At 54.0% G+C, this 18,252-nt stretch overlaps 2 protein-coding genes across 2 annotated transcripts in view; both read left to right on the top strand.

Moving 5' to 3' along the window:
* LOC136786277 (ubiquitin-like FUBI-ribosomal protein eS30 fusion protein) overlaps positions 1 to 18,252 on the top strand; it is a 43,800-nt gene that overhangs the window by 4,417 nt on the left and 21,131 nt on the right. The gene's annotated exons all lie outside the window — the stretch shown is intronic.
* Positions 202 to 17,287, top strand: LOC125181804 (pre-mRNA-processing factor 39-like). The gene is given in 16 exon segments (XM_066987581.1): positions 202 to 345; positions 1,310 to 1,596; positions 4,053 to 4,178; positions 6,614 to 6,732; positions 6,807 to 6,974; positions 8,749 to 8,836; positions 8,838 to 8,942; positions 9,710 to 9,817; positions 9,907 to 10,071; positions 10,361 to 10,405; positions 10,531 to 10,657; positions 12,128 to 12,396; positions 14,375 to 14,559; positions 15,732 to 15,806; positions 16,833 to 16,958; positions 17,050 to 17,287. Coding segments are annotated over 16 exon segments (2,295 nt in total). The 5' UTR covers positions 202 to 266; the 3' UTR covers positions 17,273 to 17,287.

Below are 18,252 nucleotides of genomic sequence, written 5' to 3'. Positions count from 1 at the left end.
CTCCACGAGCCGCTCTGCTCTCTCACCCACCAATGCTTCCCTATGGCCGTCTCTATGGTTGGCGCCCAGCTCCGGGCCCTTCTAGCCTCGCTTCCGGCCTCGCCTCTATGGTGCCGCATCTCTATGGTGATCTCAGGGCACCGCGGGTCCTCCAAGGGGGACAGGAGGGCCGCTGGGCGCGGCCGCTCTGGGCAGGCGCCTCGGTGGTTCCGCCCGGAGCCTTGCGCGCCGCGCATGCGCCGTGGGGGAGGGGGGGGGGCGGCGAGATGGCGGCGGAGGGGCCTGAGGCGCCCGGGAGCGCTCAGGGGGCGCTGGGGGACGGCGACGGCGGCGGGGGGGGCACCGGTGAGGGACGGGGGGGGTTGCGGGGGATTTTATGGGGTTGGGGGGGGATGGGGAGGGTTTGTGAGGAGATTGGTGGGGGTTATGAGGGGGCCTTGAGGTGGGTTGGGTGAATTAGGGGGGTTTTAAGGGGGGGGGAGGGGGGTTATGGGGTTTGGGGGGATTTATGAGGGGATTTATGGGGCTGGGGGGAGCTATGAAGGCATTTATGGGGCTTGGGGGGGTTACTGGGGGCCTTGAGGTGGGTTGGGGGGCTTATGGGGGTTTTATGGGGTTGGGGGGCGTTGGGGGGGGGCTGTGGGGTTTGGGGGGGATTTTATGGGGTTTATGAAGGAGATTATGGGGCTGGGGGGTGGTTGGGGGGACCTTGAGGTGGGTTGGGGGGGTTTATGGGGATTTTATGGGGTTGGGGGGGGTTATGGGGGATCTGTGGGGTTTGGGGGGGGCTTTGTGGTGGGTTAGAAGGGGTTTATGAAGTTTGGGGGGGATTTTATGGGATTTTGGGGGGGTTACATGGGGGCTGTGGGGTATTTGGGGGGGATTTGGGGGATTTATGGGGCTGGGGGGTTATGGGGAGTGCTTGAGGCGAGTTGGGGGGTTTATGGGGGTTTTATGGGGTTGGGGTAGATTTTTGTGGGGTTTGGGGGGGGTTATAAGGGGGTTTATGGGGTTGGGAAGGTATTGGGGAGCCTATGAGGTGGGCTGGGGGGGCTTATGAGGGGTTAAGGGGGTTTGTTGGGGGTTATGAGGGTTACAGGGGGACTTTGGGGTGGGTTTTAGGGGCTTGGGGGGGGGGGGGGGGGCTCCAAAACTGAGCATTATGGGGCTGGGGGAGTTTTGTAGTGTTTATAGGGCAGCAACAGGGGCTGTGGTGATAAACAGCGGGGAAACAATCCTGGGGGGAGCCTTAATTGGGCGGGGGGGCACCCCAAACCCTTTTCTTAACCCCATTTTGCCCCCCCCGCAGCCCCCACGGCGGAGCTGCCGCCCCCCGAGCCCAGCAGCACCGAGGACGAGCGCGGCGCCGGCCCCGACTCCCAGAGCTGCAACGGCGCCGCCGCCGCCCCCCCTGAGCCCGAAGAGCCCCCCCCGGCCCTTCCCGAGGCCCCCCCGGCCCCCCAGGACCCCGAACCCCCCGCGGACGAGGCCGCCCCCGGTTACCCCCCGGACTTTGAGAAGTTCTGGCGGGCGGCGCGCGACAACCCCCACGACTTCACCGCCTGGACCGAGCTGCTGCAGTACGTCGAGCAGGAGGTGGGCAAAGTTTGGGGCAAAAAGCTCGTTAGTGCCGTAATTAACACCGCCCGGGGCGCCCACCCCATTAAAAATTTCATTAAAACACGCTACGAGGTGGTGGCCCCGTTAAATCTTCGTTTTAAGTTTTCTCTGAGTTTCCAGTCCTATTAAATTTTTGTTAAAACTTTCTGCTGCTTTCCAATCCTATTAAATCTTGGTTAAAATCCCCCATTAGTTTCAAGTTTTGTTAAATTTTCATTAAAAGTTTTGAATTTTCAGCCCTCTTAAACCTTAATTGAAAGTCTTGGAGTTTTCAGCCCCATTAAATCTTCACTAAAATTCTTTATTAGTTTCTAGTCCCATTAAATCTTCGTTAAAATTCTCCGTTATTTTCCCATCCTATAAAGTCTTTGTTAAAGTTTTCCATTGGTTTCAAGTTTTGTTAAATTTTCATTCAAATCTGGAATTTTCAGCCCTGTCAAATCTTCATTAAAACTCTGCGTTTCTAGCACCATTAAATCTTCATTAGAACTCCCCATTATTTTCCAATCCTATTACATTCTTGTTAAAATTCCCCATTAGTTTCCAGTTTTGTAAAATTTTCATTAAATTTTTGAGGTTTTAGGCTCATTAAATCTTAATTAAAACTTTTTTTGGAGTTTCTAGTCCCGTTAAATATTTATTAAATCTTTTTCTGATTTTCCAGTTCTATTAAATCTCCATAAAAATTCTCTGTTAGTTTCTAGCCCCATTAAATTTTCGTTAAAATTCTGAGTTTTCAGCCCCATTAAATCTTCGTTAAAACTGTCTTTGCGTTTCTGGTCATACTAAATTTTCGCTAAATCTTTTTATTAGTTCCTAGTGCTATTAAATCCTCGTTAAAATTCTCTATTCGTTTCCAGTTTTGTTAAATTTTCATTAAAATTCTGAGTTTTCATCCCTGTTAAATCTTCATTGGAATTCTGAGCTTCCAATACTATTAAATCTTCATTAAAACTGTTTATTAGTTTCCAGTCCTATTAAATCCTTGTTAAGATTCTCCGTTAGTTTCAAGTTTTGTTAAATTTTCATTCAAATTTGGAATTTTCAGCCCCGTCAAATCTTCATTAAAACTTTCTTTGAGTTTCCAGCCCCATTAAAAGCTCGTTAAAACTCCCCGTTATTTTCCAGTCCTATTAAGTCCTCATTAAAATTCCCCATTAGTTTCCAGTTTTGTAAAATTTTCATTAAAATTTTGAGTTTCCTGCCTTATTAAATCTTAATTAAAATTTTCTTGGAATTTGTAGTCTCATTAAATATTCATTAAAACTTTTTCTGAGTTTCCAGTCCTGTTAAATCTTCATTTAAACTCTTGAGTTTCCAGCCCTGTTAAATCTTTGTTAAAATTCTCCGTTAGTTTCCAATCCTATTAAATTTTCATTAAAATTCTCCGTTAGTTTTTGGCCTTGCTAAATTTTCATTAAAACTCCAAGTTTCCAGCCCCGTTAAACCTTCGTTAAAACCCACCCCATTCCCCCATCCCATTAAACCTTTGTTAAAACTAACGCCCCCCATTAAAGTTGGAGTAAAAATCAATTTTCATCCCAATTAAAACTTAATTAAAGGTTTTCGTGAGCCTTTTCCTTATTAAATCTTCATTAAAATTCTCCCTTAATTTCCAGCCCTGTGAAGTTTTCATTAAAACTCCCGGTTAATTTCCAGTCTTCGTTAAAGCTTCCCTTGCACCTTAAACCTTATTAAAACCCTTCCCAAGCCTCCACCCCATTAAAACTTCATTAAAACTCTCCCCAGGCCGCTGCCCCGGGGGAAATTAACGTTAAAACGTTCATTAAAATGTTAATTAAACCTTGTTCTGAGTCCGTGCCCTGTTAAATTTTCATAAAAACATTCTGTTAAAACTCACGCCAAATAAAAATCCCATTTAAATTTAAATTAAAAATCATTTTAAGATGCTGTTTGTGTTAAAATTTGGTTAAAATTCATTTTAATCTGATTATAATTAAGTTTAATCTGCTACAAAAACCCATGATATTGCTAGAAACTGCCTTGAAAATTCATCTTAAGACACTGTTTGGCTTGAAATTTGGTTAAAATTCGTTTTAATGTGCTAAGAAAAGCCACGATATTGTCAGAAACTGCCTCGAAAATTCGTCTTAAGGCACTGGCTTGAAATTTGGTTAAAATTCATTTTAATATGTTACAAAAACTTGCGATGTTGTCAGAAACTGCCTCTAAATTCATTTTAAGGCGCCGTTTGGGTTAAAATTTAGTTAAAATTCACTTTAATCTGGTTATAATTAACTTTAATGTGCTCTGAAAACCTGCGATACTGTCAGAAGCTGCCTCGAAAATTGATTCCAAGGCGCCGTTTGGGTTAAAATTCGGTTATAACAAACCGCGATCGTTTCCGAGCCTTGCGGTGTTGTCCGAAAAGGCCCCTTTTCGCCCCAAACGCCCTCTCCCCCCCCCCGCAGAACCACCTGCCGGCCGCCCGCAAGGCTTTCGACGCCTTTTTCTCGCACTACCCGTACTGCTACGGCTACTGGAAGAAGTACGCCGACATGGAGCGCCGCTTCCACTGCGGGCCCGAGACCGAGGAGGTGCGCGGGGTCCCGGGGGGGTTCGGGGGGTGCGCGGGGATTTTGTCACGGTTTTGGGGTCCTCGGGGTGTTTTGGGGGGCTACACGCTGCTTTTATCATGATTTTGGGGTGCTACATGCTGATTTTACCACGATTTTGGGGTCCCCAAGGTGTTTTGGGGTGCTATGCTTTATTTTTGTGGGTTCTTTGTGCCTTTTTTGTGCTACACGCTGCACTTTTGCATTGATTTTTGCCACGGTTTTGGGGTCCTCAGGGCGTTTTGGGGTGCTACATGCTGCTTTTGGGTTGATTTTTGCCATGATTTGGGAGTCCTTGAGGCGTTTTGGGGTGCTACACGCTGCTTTTGGGTTGATTATTACCATGATTTTGGGGTCCTCGAGGTGTTTTGGAGTGCTACACGCTGCTATTGGGTTGATTTTGCCACGATTTTGGGGTCCCCAAGGCATTGTGGGGTGCTACACACTGCTTTTGGGTCGGTTTTGCCACAATTCTGTGGTCTCCGAGATGTTTTGGGGTGCTACACGTTGCTTTTATCACAAGTTTGGGGTGCTACATGTTGATTTTACCATGATTTTGGGGTCCCCAAGGTGTTTTGGGGTGCTACACTTTATTTTTGTGGTTTTTTTTTGCCACAATTTTGGGGTCCCCGAGGCGTTTTGGGGTGCTACACACTGCTTTTGCTTTGATTTTGCCCCAATTTTGGGGTCCCTGAGGTTTTTTGGGGTGCTACACATTACTTTGGCATTGATTTTTGCCCTGATTTTGGGGTCCCCGAAGCGTTTTGGGGTGCTACACATTGCATTTGTTTTGATTTTGCCATGATTTTGGGGTCCCCGAGGCGTTTTGGGGTGCTACACGCTGCTTTTCGGGTTGATTTTGCCACGGTGTTGGGGTCCCTGAGGCATTTTGGGGTGCGATACACTGATTTTGGGTTGATTTTGCCACGATTTTGGGGTCCCCAAGGCATTGCGGGGTGCTACACACTGCTTTTGGGTTGGTTTTGCCACAATTCTGTGGTCTCCGAGATGTTTTGGGGTGCTACACACTGCTTTTATCACAAGTTTGGGGTGCTACATGTTGATGTTTGCCATGATTTTGGGGTCCTCAGGGGTGTTTTGGCGTACCACACACTGAGTTTGTGTTGATTTTGGCATGATTTTGGGGTCCCCCAGGTGTTTTGGGGTGCTACACGCTGCTTTGGCATTGATCTTGCCATGATTCTGGGGTCCTTGAGGTGATTTGGGGTACCACATGCTGATTTTGTGTTGGTTTTGCCATGATTTTGGGGTCCCTGTGGCATTTTGGGGTACCACATGCTGATTTTGTGTTGGTTTTGCCATGATTTTGGGGTCCCTGAGGCATTTTGGGGTACCACATGCTGATTTTGTGTTGGTTTTGCCATGATTTTGGGGTCCCTGAGGCATTTTGGGGTACCACATGCTGATTTTGTGTTGATCTCGCCACGCTTTTGGGGTCCCCAAGGCGTTTTGGGGTGCTACATGCTAATTTTGGGTTTATTTTGCCATGATTTTGGGGTCCCCAAGGAGTTTTAGGGTGCTGCACTCTGCCTTTACCATGATTTTGAGGTGCTCCACGTTGCTTTTGTGTTGATCTTGCCATGCTTTTAGGGTCCTGGAGGTGTTTTGGGATGCTACATGATGCTTTTATCATGATTTTGGGGTGCTACGTGTTGAATTTTGCCATGATTTTGGGGCTCCAGAGGTGTTTTGGGGTACCACAGGCTGAGTTTGTGTTGATTTTTACCATGATTTTGGGGTCCCTGAGGCATTTTGGGGTGCCTACGCACTGATTTTGGGTTGATTTTGCCATGATTTTGGGGTCCTCGAGGTGTTTTGGGGTGCTACACATGATTTTGGGGTTCCAGAGGCTTACACACTGATTTTGGGTTGATTTTGCCATGTGTCCTGGTGTTTTGGGGTGCTACATGCCATTTGCATTGATTTTGCCCCAATTTTAGGGCCCTGAGGCGTTTTGGGGTGCTCCATCCAATTCTGCACCCCTTTTGCCACTTTAATGGGATCCCGAAAGCGTTTTGGGGTTTTCCCCAGACATTTTGGGGTTTCCCTGCCTCTTTTGTGCTGCTTCTGCTGCTCTCACGGGGTCCCCGGGGCGCTTTGGGGGTCCCCCACCCCATTTCCCCACTGCTTCATTGCCCCAAATCATTTGGGGACCTCGCCAGCCGTTTCCTCACCCCATTTACAGGGCCCTTAGGTTATTATGGGATGCCACCCCCCCCCACATGCCCCTCCTGGAGCCATTTTGGGTCCGTTTCACCGCCTTTTCCCCCCATTTCCCCCAGCGTTACGGGGCCGCCCCCCCCCTTAGGTGCCCACCCACTCATTTGGGGCTGCCCCCCCCTTAATTTTCACCCCATCCCAAACCTCCTTCCCCCCCCCTCCGGCTCCGGGTGCAGGTTTTCGAGCGCGGGCTGCAGTCGATCCCGCTGAGCATGGACCTGTGGATCCACTACATCTCCTACCTCCAGTCCACGCTGGACATGAGCCTCCCCGAATCCATCCAGAAGATCCGCGGGTACGTGGCCCTCTTTCTTTTTATTTTTTTCGCCCCTTTTTCCCCCAAACTCACCCCCCGTGGGGCTCCCGCAGGGTGTTCGAGGCGGCGGTGGCGGCGGCGGGGATGGATTTCCGCTCGGACAAGCTGTGGGAGCTCTACGTCGAGTGGGAGCGCGAGCGCGGCGACCTCCGCGCCGTCACCGCCATCTACGACAGGGTGCTCTCCATGCCCACGCAGCTCTACAGCCACCACTGGGAGAGGTGTGTCTGGGGGGGGGGCAACCCGAAAAGAAGGGGGGAAAACCCTAAAAAAAGACGGGGAGAACACCCTAAAAGAAGGGAAGAGAAACCCTTAAAAAAAGACGGGGGGGGGGGGGAACCCTAAAAAAAGATTGGGGGAAAACCCTAAAAAAACAGGGGGGGGAACCCTAAAAAAAGGGGAGCGGATCCCTAAAAAAACCGGGGGGGAAACCCTAAAAGAAGGGGAGAGAAACCCTAAAAAAACATGGAGTGGGAAACCCTAAAAAAAAGACGGGGAGAACACCCTACAAGAAGGGAAGAGAAACCCTTAAAAAACAGACGGGGGGAAAACCGTAAAAAAAAATGGGGGGGAACCCTAAAAAAAGATTGGGGGAAAACCCTAAAAAAACGGGGGAAAAAACTAAAAAAAAAGGGGGAGCGAATCCCTAAAAAAAACGGGGGGAAACGCTAAAAGAAAGGGAGAGAAACCCTAAAAAAACATGGAGGGGGAAACCCTAAAAGAAGGGGGGGGGGGGAACCCTAAAAAAACATGGAGTGGGAAACCCTAAAAGAAGGGGAGAGAAAACCTAAAAAAAACTGGGGGAAAACCTTAAAAAAAAAAAAAAAAAAAACAAAACGGGGGGAACGCTAAAAGAAGGGGAGAGAAACCCTAAATAAAAAGGAGGAGAAAAGCCCTGAAAAATAAGGGGGAGAGAAACCCTAAAAAAAACAGGGGGAACCTTAAAACAAGGGGAGAGAAACCCTAAAAAAACGGGGGGGGAAACCCTAAAAGAAGGGGAGAGAAGCCCTAAAAAACAGGGGGAAACCCTAAAAGAAGGGGAGAGAAGCCCTAAAAGAAAAGGGGGAGACACTAAATAAAAAAGGGGGGGAGAGAAACCCTTAAAAAAAAAAAAAAAAAAAGGGTGGAGAGGGAGAGAAACCCTAAAAATATTCCCAAAATCCCCCCGCAGCTCTACAGCCACCACTGGGAGAGTACAGCTGGGGGGGGTAAACAATTTAAAAAAAAAAAGGGGAAAAACGCTAAAAAATGGGAAAAAAATGTGGAAAAAAGGAAGAAAAATAAAAACGGGTAAAAACCCTAAAAAGAGGAAAAAAAGCCCTAAAAAATGAGTGGAAAGAAGTCTTGAAAGAAAGGGAAGGAACCCTAAAAGGGAAAAATAAAAAAAGGGTGGAAAAGCCCTAAAAGAAGGAGGGGGACTAAAAAGGGGGGGAAGTCGAGGTGGGAGAAGAACCCGAAGAGAAGGGAGAAGGGCCCCAAAAGAGGGAAAGAGACCCTAAAAAGGGGGAAAGGGACACTAGAAAGAAGGGAAAGGGCCCTCAAAAGGGGGAAAAGGGCCCTAAAAGAGGAAGAAGGGGGCCCTAAGAGAAGGGAAAGAGGCCCTAAAAAGGGGGGAGAAGGGCCCTAAAAAGAGGGAAAGGGACACTATAAAGAAGGAAGAAGGGCCCTAAAAAGGGGGAAAAGGGCCCTAAAAAGGGGGAAAAGGGCCCTAAGAAGGAGGGAAAGAGGGAAAGGGCCCTAAGAGGGAAAAGGGCCCCAAAAGGGAGGAGAAAGGCCCCTAAAAGGGAGAAGGGCCCTAAAGAAGGGCCCTAAGAGGAAAGGGCCCAAGAGGGGGGAAAAGGGCCCTAAAAAGGGGGGAAAGAGGCCCTAAAGCTGGGGCAAAGGGCCCCAGAAAGAGGAAGAAGGGCCCTAGGAAGGGGCAAAGGCCCCTAGGAAACGCAAACAAACCTCCCCCAAACCCCAAAACGTGAGGAAAAGGCCCCCAATCCCCCCCAGGTTCCAGGAGCACGTGCGGCTGCACCCCCATGGCCATCCTGTCCCCCGAGGAGCTGCGCTGGCTGCAGTCCAAGCTGGCCGCAGAGCCCGGCCCCAAGCCCCCCCCGAGGCCGCCGGGGGCTCCGGGGCCCCCCCGGGGGAGGAATTCCCGCCCCCCCGGCATCGAGTCCAAAGGGGCCGCGGCGGATGGCAAGGTTTTTTTTGGGGGGGGGGGGGGGGGGGGAGGATTAGAGGGGCAGAAAGGGGGTCGGGGGGGGGAGTTGATTGGGGGGGAGTAAAGGGGGTCCTTGGGGGGGGGGAAGGGGGTCCTGGGGGGGGGGAAACAGTTTTTGGGGGGGGAAGGGGATTAGGGGGCAGAAAGGGGGTCCTGGGGGGGGCAAGGGGATCTTGGGGGAGGGAAGGGGATTAGGGGGAGTAAAGGGGTCCTGGGGGCGGGGGGGGGGAAGGAGGTCCTGGGGGGAGTAAAGGGCAAAGGGGGGGGGGCAAAGGGGGGTCCTGGGGGGTGAGAATGGGATTAGGGGGTTGGAAACGGGGTCCCAGGGGGTGTAGGATTTGGGGGTGGGGGGGGGGGGCACAAAGGGGGTCTCGGGGGGTGGAAAGGGGATTGGGGGGGGAAAGGGGTTTGGGAGGGGGAAGGGGGTCCTGGGGGCTTAAAGGGGATTAGGGGGCAGAAAGGGGATTGGGGGGAGTAAAGGGGGTCCGGGGGGGCATGAAGGGGGATTAGGGGGGCAGAAAGGGGGTCCGGGGGGGGGGGGGGGGGGGGGCGGAAAGGGGATTATGGGGGGTGTAGGATTGGGGGGGGGCAGAAAGGAGATTACAGGGGGCATAAAGGGGATTACAGGGGCATAAAGGGGATTACAGGGGCATAAAGGGGATTAGGGATTGGGGGGGATTAAAGGGGTGGAAAAGGGGTCCCGGGGTGCCCCCCCCCCATATTTTTTGCCCTCCCCTCCCCCCCCAGGAGGACCCGGCGCAGGAGCAGGTCCGCGAGCTCGTCCTCTCCATGCGGCAGCAGATCTTCGCGCACAACGAGGCCGAGGTCGGCAAGCGCTGGGCCTTCGAGGAGGGGGTAGGTGGCCAAAAAACCCCCCCGGACCCCCCCCCAAAATATTAAAAAACCCTCCTTTTCACCTTTTTTTTTTAACCCCCCCCCTCAAGATCAAGCGCCCCTACTTCCACGTGAAGCCCCTGGAGCGGGCGCAGCTGCGCAACTGGCGCGAGTACCTGGACTACGAGATGGCGGCCGGCTCGCACGAGCGCACCATCGTCCTCTTCGAGCGCTGCGTCATCGCCTGCGCCCTCTACGAGGAGTTCTGGGTCAAGGTGCGACCCCCCCCCCCTCAAAAAAAAAAAGAAAAAAAAATAATCCCCCCCTCCCAACACCCCCCCCACCCCCTGCAGCCGCCCCCATCCCCTATCTCTCGGATTTGGGGTGAACTCGGGGGCTTTTTTTCCACCTCCCCCCCCCCCTTTAAAAAAATAAATAGACGCCCCCCCCCCCCCCCCCTCCTCCGGCGGCGGGTGGGGGCCGCTCGCGGGTCCGCGCGCCGTCTCTAACGCCCTTCTCTTGACTCCCGCTGCTGCTCCCCCCCCGCCCGCGGCACCCCCTAAGCCTAGGAGGAAATTCGGAGGAGAGGGGCCCCAACCCCCCGCGCACGTGAGTGGCACCCCACCCGACGCAGCGCCCCCCCGGCCGGGCTGGGGGGGGGGACGCTCACGTGGCCCCCCTCCCTTTTTATTTTTGTCCTTTTTTGCCCCCCCCCCCGCCCCGCCCCGGCGCAGTACACCAAGTACTTGGAGGGCCACACGGTGGCGGGGGCGCGCAGCGTCTTCCAGCGCGCCTGCGGCTACCACTTGCCCCGCAAGCCCAACATCCACCTCCTCTGGGCGGCCTTCGAGGAGAAGCAAGGTGAGGCGCCCCCCCCCCCCCCCAAAAAAAAAAAATTTAAAATTTGGGGGGACAAAACCACGCTTTTTGGGGACGGAAATCCCAAACGGGGCCTTCTTGGGGGCGGGGGGTGCGGTTTGAGGCCGGGTGGCGTTGGGGTTTTGGGGGGACGCGCGGCGTCGGGGCGTGAAAGGGGGGTTATATTTTTTGGGGGGGGGTGGAAATGGAGGTTTTTGGGAGTGGGGGGGGTGGGCGCAGCACTAAATGGCTCTTTTTGGGGGAGAGGTGCCCCAAAGTGGCCCCAAAATGGCTCTTTTTGGGGGGAGGTGCCCCATAGTGGCCCCAAAACGGCTCATTTTGGGGCAGAGACGCTGCATCGCAGCCCCAAACGGTTCTTTATTGGGTAGAAATGCCTCACAGTGGCCCCAAATGGCTTTTTTGGGGCAGAGATACCTCGTGGTGACCCAAAAATGGCTCTTTTTGGGGCAGAGATGCCTCGTAGCGACCCCAAAATGGCTCATTTTGGGGCAGAGATGCTGCATTGCAGCCCAAATTGGTTCTTTATTGGGTAGAAATGCCTCATAGTGGCCCCAAAAGGGCTGTTTTGGGGCAGAGATACCTCGTGGTGACCCAAAAATGGCTCTTTTTGGGGTAGAGATCCCCTGTAGTGGCCCCAAAATGGTTCTTTTTGGGCTGAAATGCCATGTCGCATAGTGAAATAGCTCCTTTTCGGGCTGAGATGCTGCGTTATGCCTCAAAATACCCATTTTTTTTTGGGCTGAGATGCTGTGTTGTGCCCCAAAATATAATTTTGGGGGGCTGAGGCGCTGTGCTGGGCCCCAAACCGCTCAGTTTTGGGGTCGAGATAACCGTAACCACCCTGAGACCCCCTTAACCACCTGGGGAGCCCCCAAACCGGCCCTGCTCACCCCATAACCCCCCCAGCATGCCTTATAGCCCCCCAACCCCCCCTCAGAATGCCCTATAACCCCCCCCAACATACCCTATAACCCCCTTATAACGACCTGGGGAGACCCCCAGGACCTCATAACCCCCTGGGGAGCCCCCAACCCCCCCCCCAGCTTGCCCCATAACCCCCCCACCATGCCCTATAACGCCCCTGACATGCCCCATAACCCCCCTATAATGACCCGGGGAGCCCCCCAGCAGATCATAACACTCCTGGGGCTCCCCCTAACCCCCTGGGGAGCCCCCAAACCCCCCGACATGCCCTATAACCCCCCTGACGTGCCCCATAACCCCCCCGACATGCCCTATAACGACTCCGGGAGCCCCTCCAGGACCTCATAACCCTCTGGGAGCCCCCAACCCCCCCAGCTTGCCCCAACACCCCCCACCATGCCCTATAAACCCCCCGACATACCCTATAACCCCCTATAACGACCCGGGGAGCCCCCCCCAGGCCTCTGCCATACCCCCCGATCTCCCCCTAACCCCCCTCACCCCCTTTATTCCCCCCCCCCCCCGCAGGGAACCCGGATGAGGCGCGGCGCATCCTGCGCTGCTTCGAGGAGGCGGTGCCGGGGCTGGCCATGGTGCGGCTGCGGCGCGTCAGCCTGGAGCGGCGGCAGGGCAACGTGGCGGGGGCCGAGGCGCTGCTGCTGGAGGCCGTGCGGGCCAACGAGGGGCTGCCGCTGGCCTCCTTCTACGCCGTCAAGCTGGCCCGCCACGTCTGCAAGGTGCAGCGCGACCTGGCCAAGGCCCGCCAGGTGCTGCTGGGCGCCCTCGAGAAGGACCCGGTGAGGCGCCCAGGCGGCGCGGGGTTTTTGTTTTTGGGGGGTGGGGGGGACACACACGGCGTCTTCGGGGGCCTTGGGGCTCCGGGGGCGCTGTAAAGGCTAGGCGGGGTCCTACGAACACGGTTTGGGGGCTCTGAGGGCACTCTAAACGCGATTTGGGGGATCTAAGGACCCTATAAACCCAATTGTAGGGCTCTAAGGAACCTAGAAACCCGATTTTGGAGCTCTAAGGACCCTAGAAATGCGATTTGGGGGATCTAAGGACCCTATAAACCCAATTTTGCAGCTCTAAGGACCCTAGAAACATTATTTTGGGGCTCTTAGGACTCTATATAAACACGATTTTATGGCTCTAAGGACCCTCTAAATGCTCTTTTGGGGTACTAAGGACCCTAGAAATGCTCTTTTGGGGCTCTAGGGACCCTATTTTGGGGCTCTAAGGATGCTACAAACCCGATTTCAGGGCTCTAAGGACCCTCTAAACGCTATTTTGGGGCTCTAAGGTCCCTCTAAACCCTATTTTCGGGCTCCGGGGACCCTATAAACACTATTTTGGGGTTCTGGGGACCCTCTAGAAATGCTACTTTGGGGCTCTAAGGACACCATAAACCCCATTTTGGGTCTCTAAGGACCCTACAAACGTTCTTTTAGGGTTCTAAACCCTGCTTTGAGTCCTACAAAGCCTTCTCAAGGTCCCAAAATCCCACTAGGAGCTCTATAAACCCTGCTCGGAACCCCCAGATCCCATCAGGGGCTCCACAACCACTCTTGAGGCCCCACAGACCCCATTTGGGGCCCTATAACCCTCCCTTGAGCCCCACAAACCCCATTTGGGGATCTACAGCCCCCACCGATGCTCCAAAAATCCCCTGGGCATGCTGCAGACCCCATTTCCAGCCCTATAAAGCCCCCTTGGGGTCTGTAAACCCCACTTAAAGCCCCACAGACCCCACTGGAGCCCCATTAATCCTGCTCAGGGCACCCTAAATCCCATTCTGGGGCCCTTTGGGCTCAGTCGGGTTTCTTAAAATCCAATTTAGGGCCCCTGTGGACCTCCCTGGGGCTCTCTAAATTCCATCTGGGGTCTTGAAATCCCATTCGGGGCCCCGTGCATGTGTTTGGGGCTCCCTAAATCCCGTTTGGAGCCCCCTAGTCCTGCTCGGGACACCCCAAACCCCTCTTGGGACCGCACGGACACCCTTGGGGCTCCCCAAACCCCACCGAGGACCCCATAGACACCCTCAAGGCCCCCCAGACCACACTGGGGACCCCATAAACCTCACTCAGGGCCCCCCTAACCCCCCCAGGGACCCCATAAACCCCACTCAGGGGCCCCCTGAGGCCCCCTAACCCCCCCACCCAGGGACCCCATAAACCCCACTCAGGGTGCCATAAACCCCCCTGGGGAGACCCCATAAACCCCACTCAGGCCCCCTAACCCCCCCGGGGACCCCATAAACCCCACTCAGGCCCCCCTAACCCCCCCGGGGACCCCATAAACCCCACTCAGGCCCCCTAACCCCCCTGGGGACCCCATAAACCCCACTCCAGGCCCCCTTAACCCCCCCGGGGACCCCATAAACCCCACTCAGGGCCCCGCTAACCCCCCCGAGGCCCCCCCTAAACCCCCCCCGGGGACCCCCCAACCCCCCCCAGGACCCCATAAACCCCACTCAGGGCCCCCCAAACCCCACTTGGAGCCCCTCAAACCCCACTCAGGCCCCCCTGAACCCCCCGGACACCCCATAAACCTCACTCAGGGCCTCCCTAAGCTCCCCCGGGGACCCCCAAACCCCACTCAGGGCCCCCAAACCCCACTTGGAGCTTCTCAACCCCCCCGAGGCCCCCTAAACCCCCTGGGGACCTCATAAACCCCACTCAGGCCCCCCTAACCCCCCCGGGACCCCATAAACCCCACTCGGGGCCCCCAAATCCCTTTGGGCCCCCCCCCAACCCCGTTTTGGGGCCGCTGGCGCAGGAGAACGCGCGGCTGCACGCCAACCTGCTGGAGATGGAGTTCGGGGCCGACGTGCGGCAGAACGAGGGCAACACCATGAGCTGCTTCGAGCGCGCGCTGCGCAGCCCCCTGCCCGACGAGGCCAAGCTGCTCTTCTCCCAGCGCCGCGTCGAGTTCCTCGAGGACTTCGGCTCCAGCATCCACAGGTACGGGCTGGGGGGACCCCGAAAATGGGGGGGCACCCCGAAAAGGGAGAACCCTAAAAAATACGGGGAAACCCTATAAAGAGTGGGGAAACCCTAAAAAAAATACGGGGAAACCATAAAAAAACAGGGGGAAACCCTAAAAAAAGGGGGAAACCCTAAAAAAAAAAAAAAGGGGGGAAGCCCTAAAAAAATATGGGGAAACCGTATAAAAAAGTGGGGAAACCCCCCAAAAAATAAGGGGAAACCCTAAAAAAAATGGGGAAAGCCTATAAAGAGTGGGGAAAGCCTAAAAAAAAGCGGGGAAACCCCCAAAAAATGGAGAAACCCCCAAAAAAAATAAGGGGAAACCCTAAAAAAAATGGGGAAAGCCTATAAAGAATGGGGAAACCTAAAAAAAAATGTGGGGAAACCCTAAAAAATGTGGGGAAACCCTAAAAAAAAAAGCGGGGAAACCCTAAAATATGGGGAACACCTTGAAAAGGGGAGAAAAAAATGAAAAAGGGGAAACACCAAAAAAAGGAAACCCCAAAAAAGGGAAAACCCAAAAAGAAGGGAAACCCTTAAAAAGGGAAGCCCCAAAAGGAAACCCTGAAAAAGAGGGAACTCCCAAAAAAGGGGGAAGCCCCAAAAAAGGGAACTTCCCCCCCAAAATGGGAAACCCATTAGAAAGGGAAGCCCCAAAAGAAGGGGAATCCTGAAAACGGGAAAACCCCCCCAAAAAAAGGGAACCCCCAAAAAGGAAAACCCCAAGAAAAAGGGGAACCCCCCCCAAAATGGGAAAAATCCTGAAAAAGGAAACCCCCAAAAAAGGGAAACACCCCAAAAAAGGGGGAATCCCCCCCCCCAAAAAAGGGGAAAACTGCCCAAAAAAATGGGAAACACCCAAAAAAGGGGGGAACACCCCCCAAAAAAGAACCCCCCCCAAAAAAAGGGAGGAAAAAAAAAGGGGGGAAAGGGGGGAAGGGGAACGAAATAAAACGGGAACCCCCCAAAAGAAGGGAGAAAAAAAGGGGGGGGACCCCCAAAAAGGGGAAAAAAGTGGGGGGGGGAACAAAACAAAAAGGGACCCCCCCAAAAAAAGAAGGGAAGCCCCCCAAAAAAGGGGAAACCCCCAAAAAAGAGGGGAACCCCCCAAAAAGGGGGAACCCCCCCAAAAAGAGCCCCCCCCGCAGCCTGCTGACGGCGTACGACGAGCACCAGCAGTTCCTGCAGCAGCATGCCGCGCGCAAGAGGGCCCCCGAGAACGGGTGAGGACCCCCCGGCCCCCCCGGCCCTTTACCCCCCCCCCCCCCCCACGGCCTTGTTGCCCCCCCCCGCCTTCTTTTTTTGCCCCCCCATCCTTTTTGCCCCCCTCCTTCCCCGTCCCTTTTATCCCTTTTACCCCCCAGCCTTGTTGCCCCCCAATTTTTTTGCCCCTGTCCTTTTTATCCCCCCCATCCTTTTCACCCCCAGCCACATTTTTTGCCCCCTCCCCATCCTTTTGCCCCCTCCCCATTTTTTGCCCCCCCTCCCATCCTTTTTGCCCATCACTTTTACCCCCCCATGCCTTTTCCCCCTTTCCCCATCCTTTTTACCCCCACTTCCTTGGTGCCCCCCAGACACGTTTTTTTGCCCCCTCCCATCCTTTTTACCCCCCTCCCCATACTATTTACCCCTATTTTTTACCCCCCCATACTATTTACCCCTCCCCCTATTTTTTACCCCCCTCCCCATACTATTTACCCCTCCCCCTATTTTTTACCCCATTTTTTACCCCTGTCCCCATACTATCTACCCCCTCCCTCCTTTTTACCCCCCTCCCCATACTATTTACCCCATCCCCTATTTTTTACCCCCCTCTATTTACCCCATCCCCATGTTATTTACCCCCCTATTTTTTACCCCCTCCCCATACTATTTACCCTGTCCCCTATTTTTTACCCCCCCCACTATTTACCCCATCCCCATGTTATTTACCCCCCCATTTACCTACCCCCTACTATTTACCCCATCCCCATGTTATTTACCCCCTCCCCCTATTTTTACCCCCCTCCCCATACTATTTACCCCCCTCTATTTACCCCATCCTCATGTTATTTACCCCCCTATTTTTTACCCCCCTCCCCATACTATTTACCCCCCACTATTTACCCCATCCCCATGTTATTTACCCCCCATTTACCTACCCCCCCCCACTATTTACCCCATCCCCATGTTATTTACCCCCTCCCCCCTATTTTTTGCCCCCCTCCCCATACTATTTACCCCCCCCCATTTACCCCCCCCCATCGCAGCGCGGACGAGCCGGACGACAAACGCCTGCGCCCCGACGAAGCCGGGGGGCTCCTGACCCCCCTCAACTTCTCCGGCGCCGGGGGGACGCGGGCGGCAGCCCCTCCACCTACAGCTACTGGTACCAGGTCAGCGGGGGGGGGGGCGGCTCAGGGACCCCCCCGACCCCCCCATTTGGGGCTGGGGGCGCCGCTGACAGCCCCCCCTTTGTCTCCCCAGCAAGGCTACGGCGCCTACAGCTACCAGACGCCGTGGAGCTACAACCAGTACTACTCGCAGAGCTGAGCCCCCCCCCGGACCCCCCCCCCCAAATTTGGGATTCCCCCCCCTTTATTATTATTTTTGTCTTAATTACCCCCTGTTTATTATTTTTTTTGGCTCCCCCTGGCACCGTGTTGCTGTCCGTCGTCCCCGCTTGGGGGGGGGGGGAGGGTGGAAATAAAGAGGGAGCCCCCCCCCCTCCCGGGGGGGGGGGGCGATTTATTTGGCTTTTTGGGGTCCCCCCTTCCAGTGGGGAGGTTTATTTCTTTGGGGAGGGGGCTGCCCCCACCCGCGTCCAGCTTCTGCCCCGTTTCTGAGCGTTTTGGGGGGGGTTCGGAGCGCCGCCCGCTTCGGGGAATCGCCGCTGCATGGGGTGGGGGTGGGGGGTTGACCGTTTTCGGGATTTTGCCCCGTTTTGGGACCCCCTTAGGGCCGTGTTGGGCTTTTTGGGTGGATATAATCGCGTTTTGGGTCTCCTGCGCCATTTTGGGTGGATTTCGTCCCATTTTGGGTCCCCTGAATTGGTATCAGTGGATTTAATCCGTTTTGGCTCCCCCGAGTCCTTTTGAGCGGATTTCATCCCATTTTGGGGCCCCTCAGGGCTGTTTCTGTGTAGATTTCATCCCGGTTTGGGGCCCCTTTGGGCTGTTTTTCGGTGGATATAATCCTGTTTTTGGTCTCCTGAGCCATTTTGAGTGAATTTCATCCCAATTTGGGGTCCCCTGAACTGTTCTCAGTGGCTTTAATCGCCTTTTGGCTCCCCTGAGCATTTTTGGGTGGATTTCATCCTGTTTTGGGGCCCCTCTGGGCTGTTTCTGAGTAGATTTCATCCCCTTTTGGGTCCCATGAACTGTTCTCAGTGGCTTTAATCCCCTTTTAGCTCCTCTTAGCCTTTTTGGGTGGATTTTATCCCATTTTGGGTCCCCCTAACTGTTCTCAGTGGATTTAATCCCCTTTTGGCTCCCCCAAGCCTTTTTCGGCGGATTTCATCCTTTTTGGGGCCCCTCTGGGCTGTTTTCGGGTGGATATAATCCTGTTTTCGGTCTCCTGAGCTATTTTGAATGGATTTCCTCCTATTTTGGGGCCCCTCTCGGCTGTTTTTGAGCGGATTCCCTCCTGTTTTGGGTCTCCTGTGCCATTTTGAGTGGATTCCCTCCCGTT

The sequence above is a fragment of the Anser cygnoides genome, chromosome W (assembly GCF_040182565.1).
Source record: "Anser cygnoides isolate HZ-2024a breed goose chromosome W, Taihu_goose_T2T_genome, whole genome shotgun sequence".
Classification (NCBI taxonomy): Eukaryota; Metazoa; Chordata; class Aves; order Anseriformes; family Anatidae; genus Anser; species Anser cygnoides.
The sequence above is the reverse complement of the archived record's forward strand: the minus strand, read 5'-3'. Positions and strand labels throughout refer to the sequence as shown.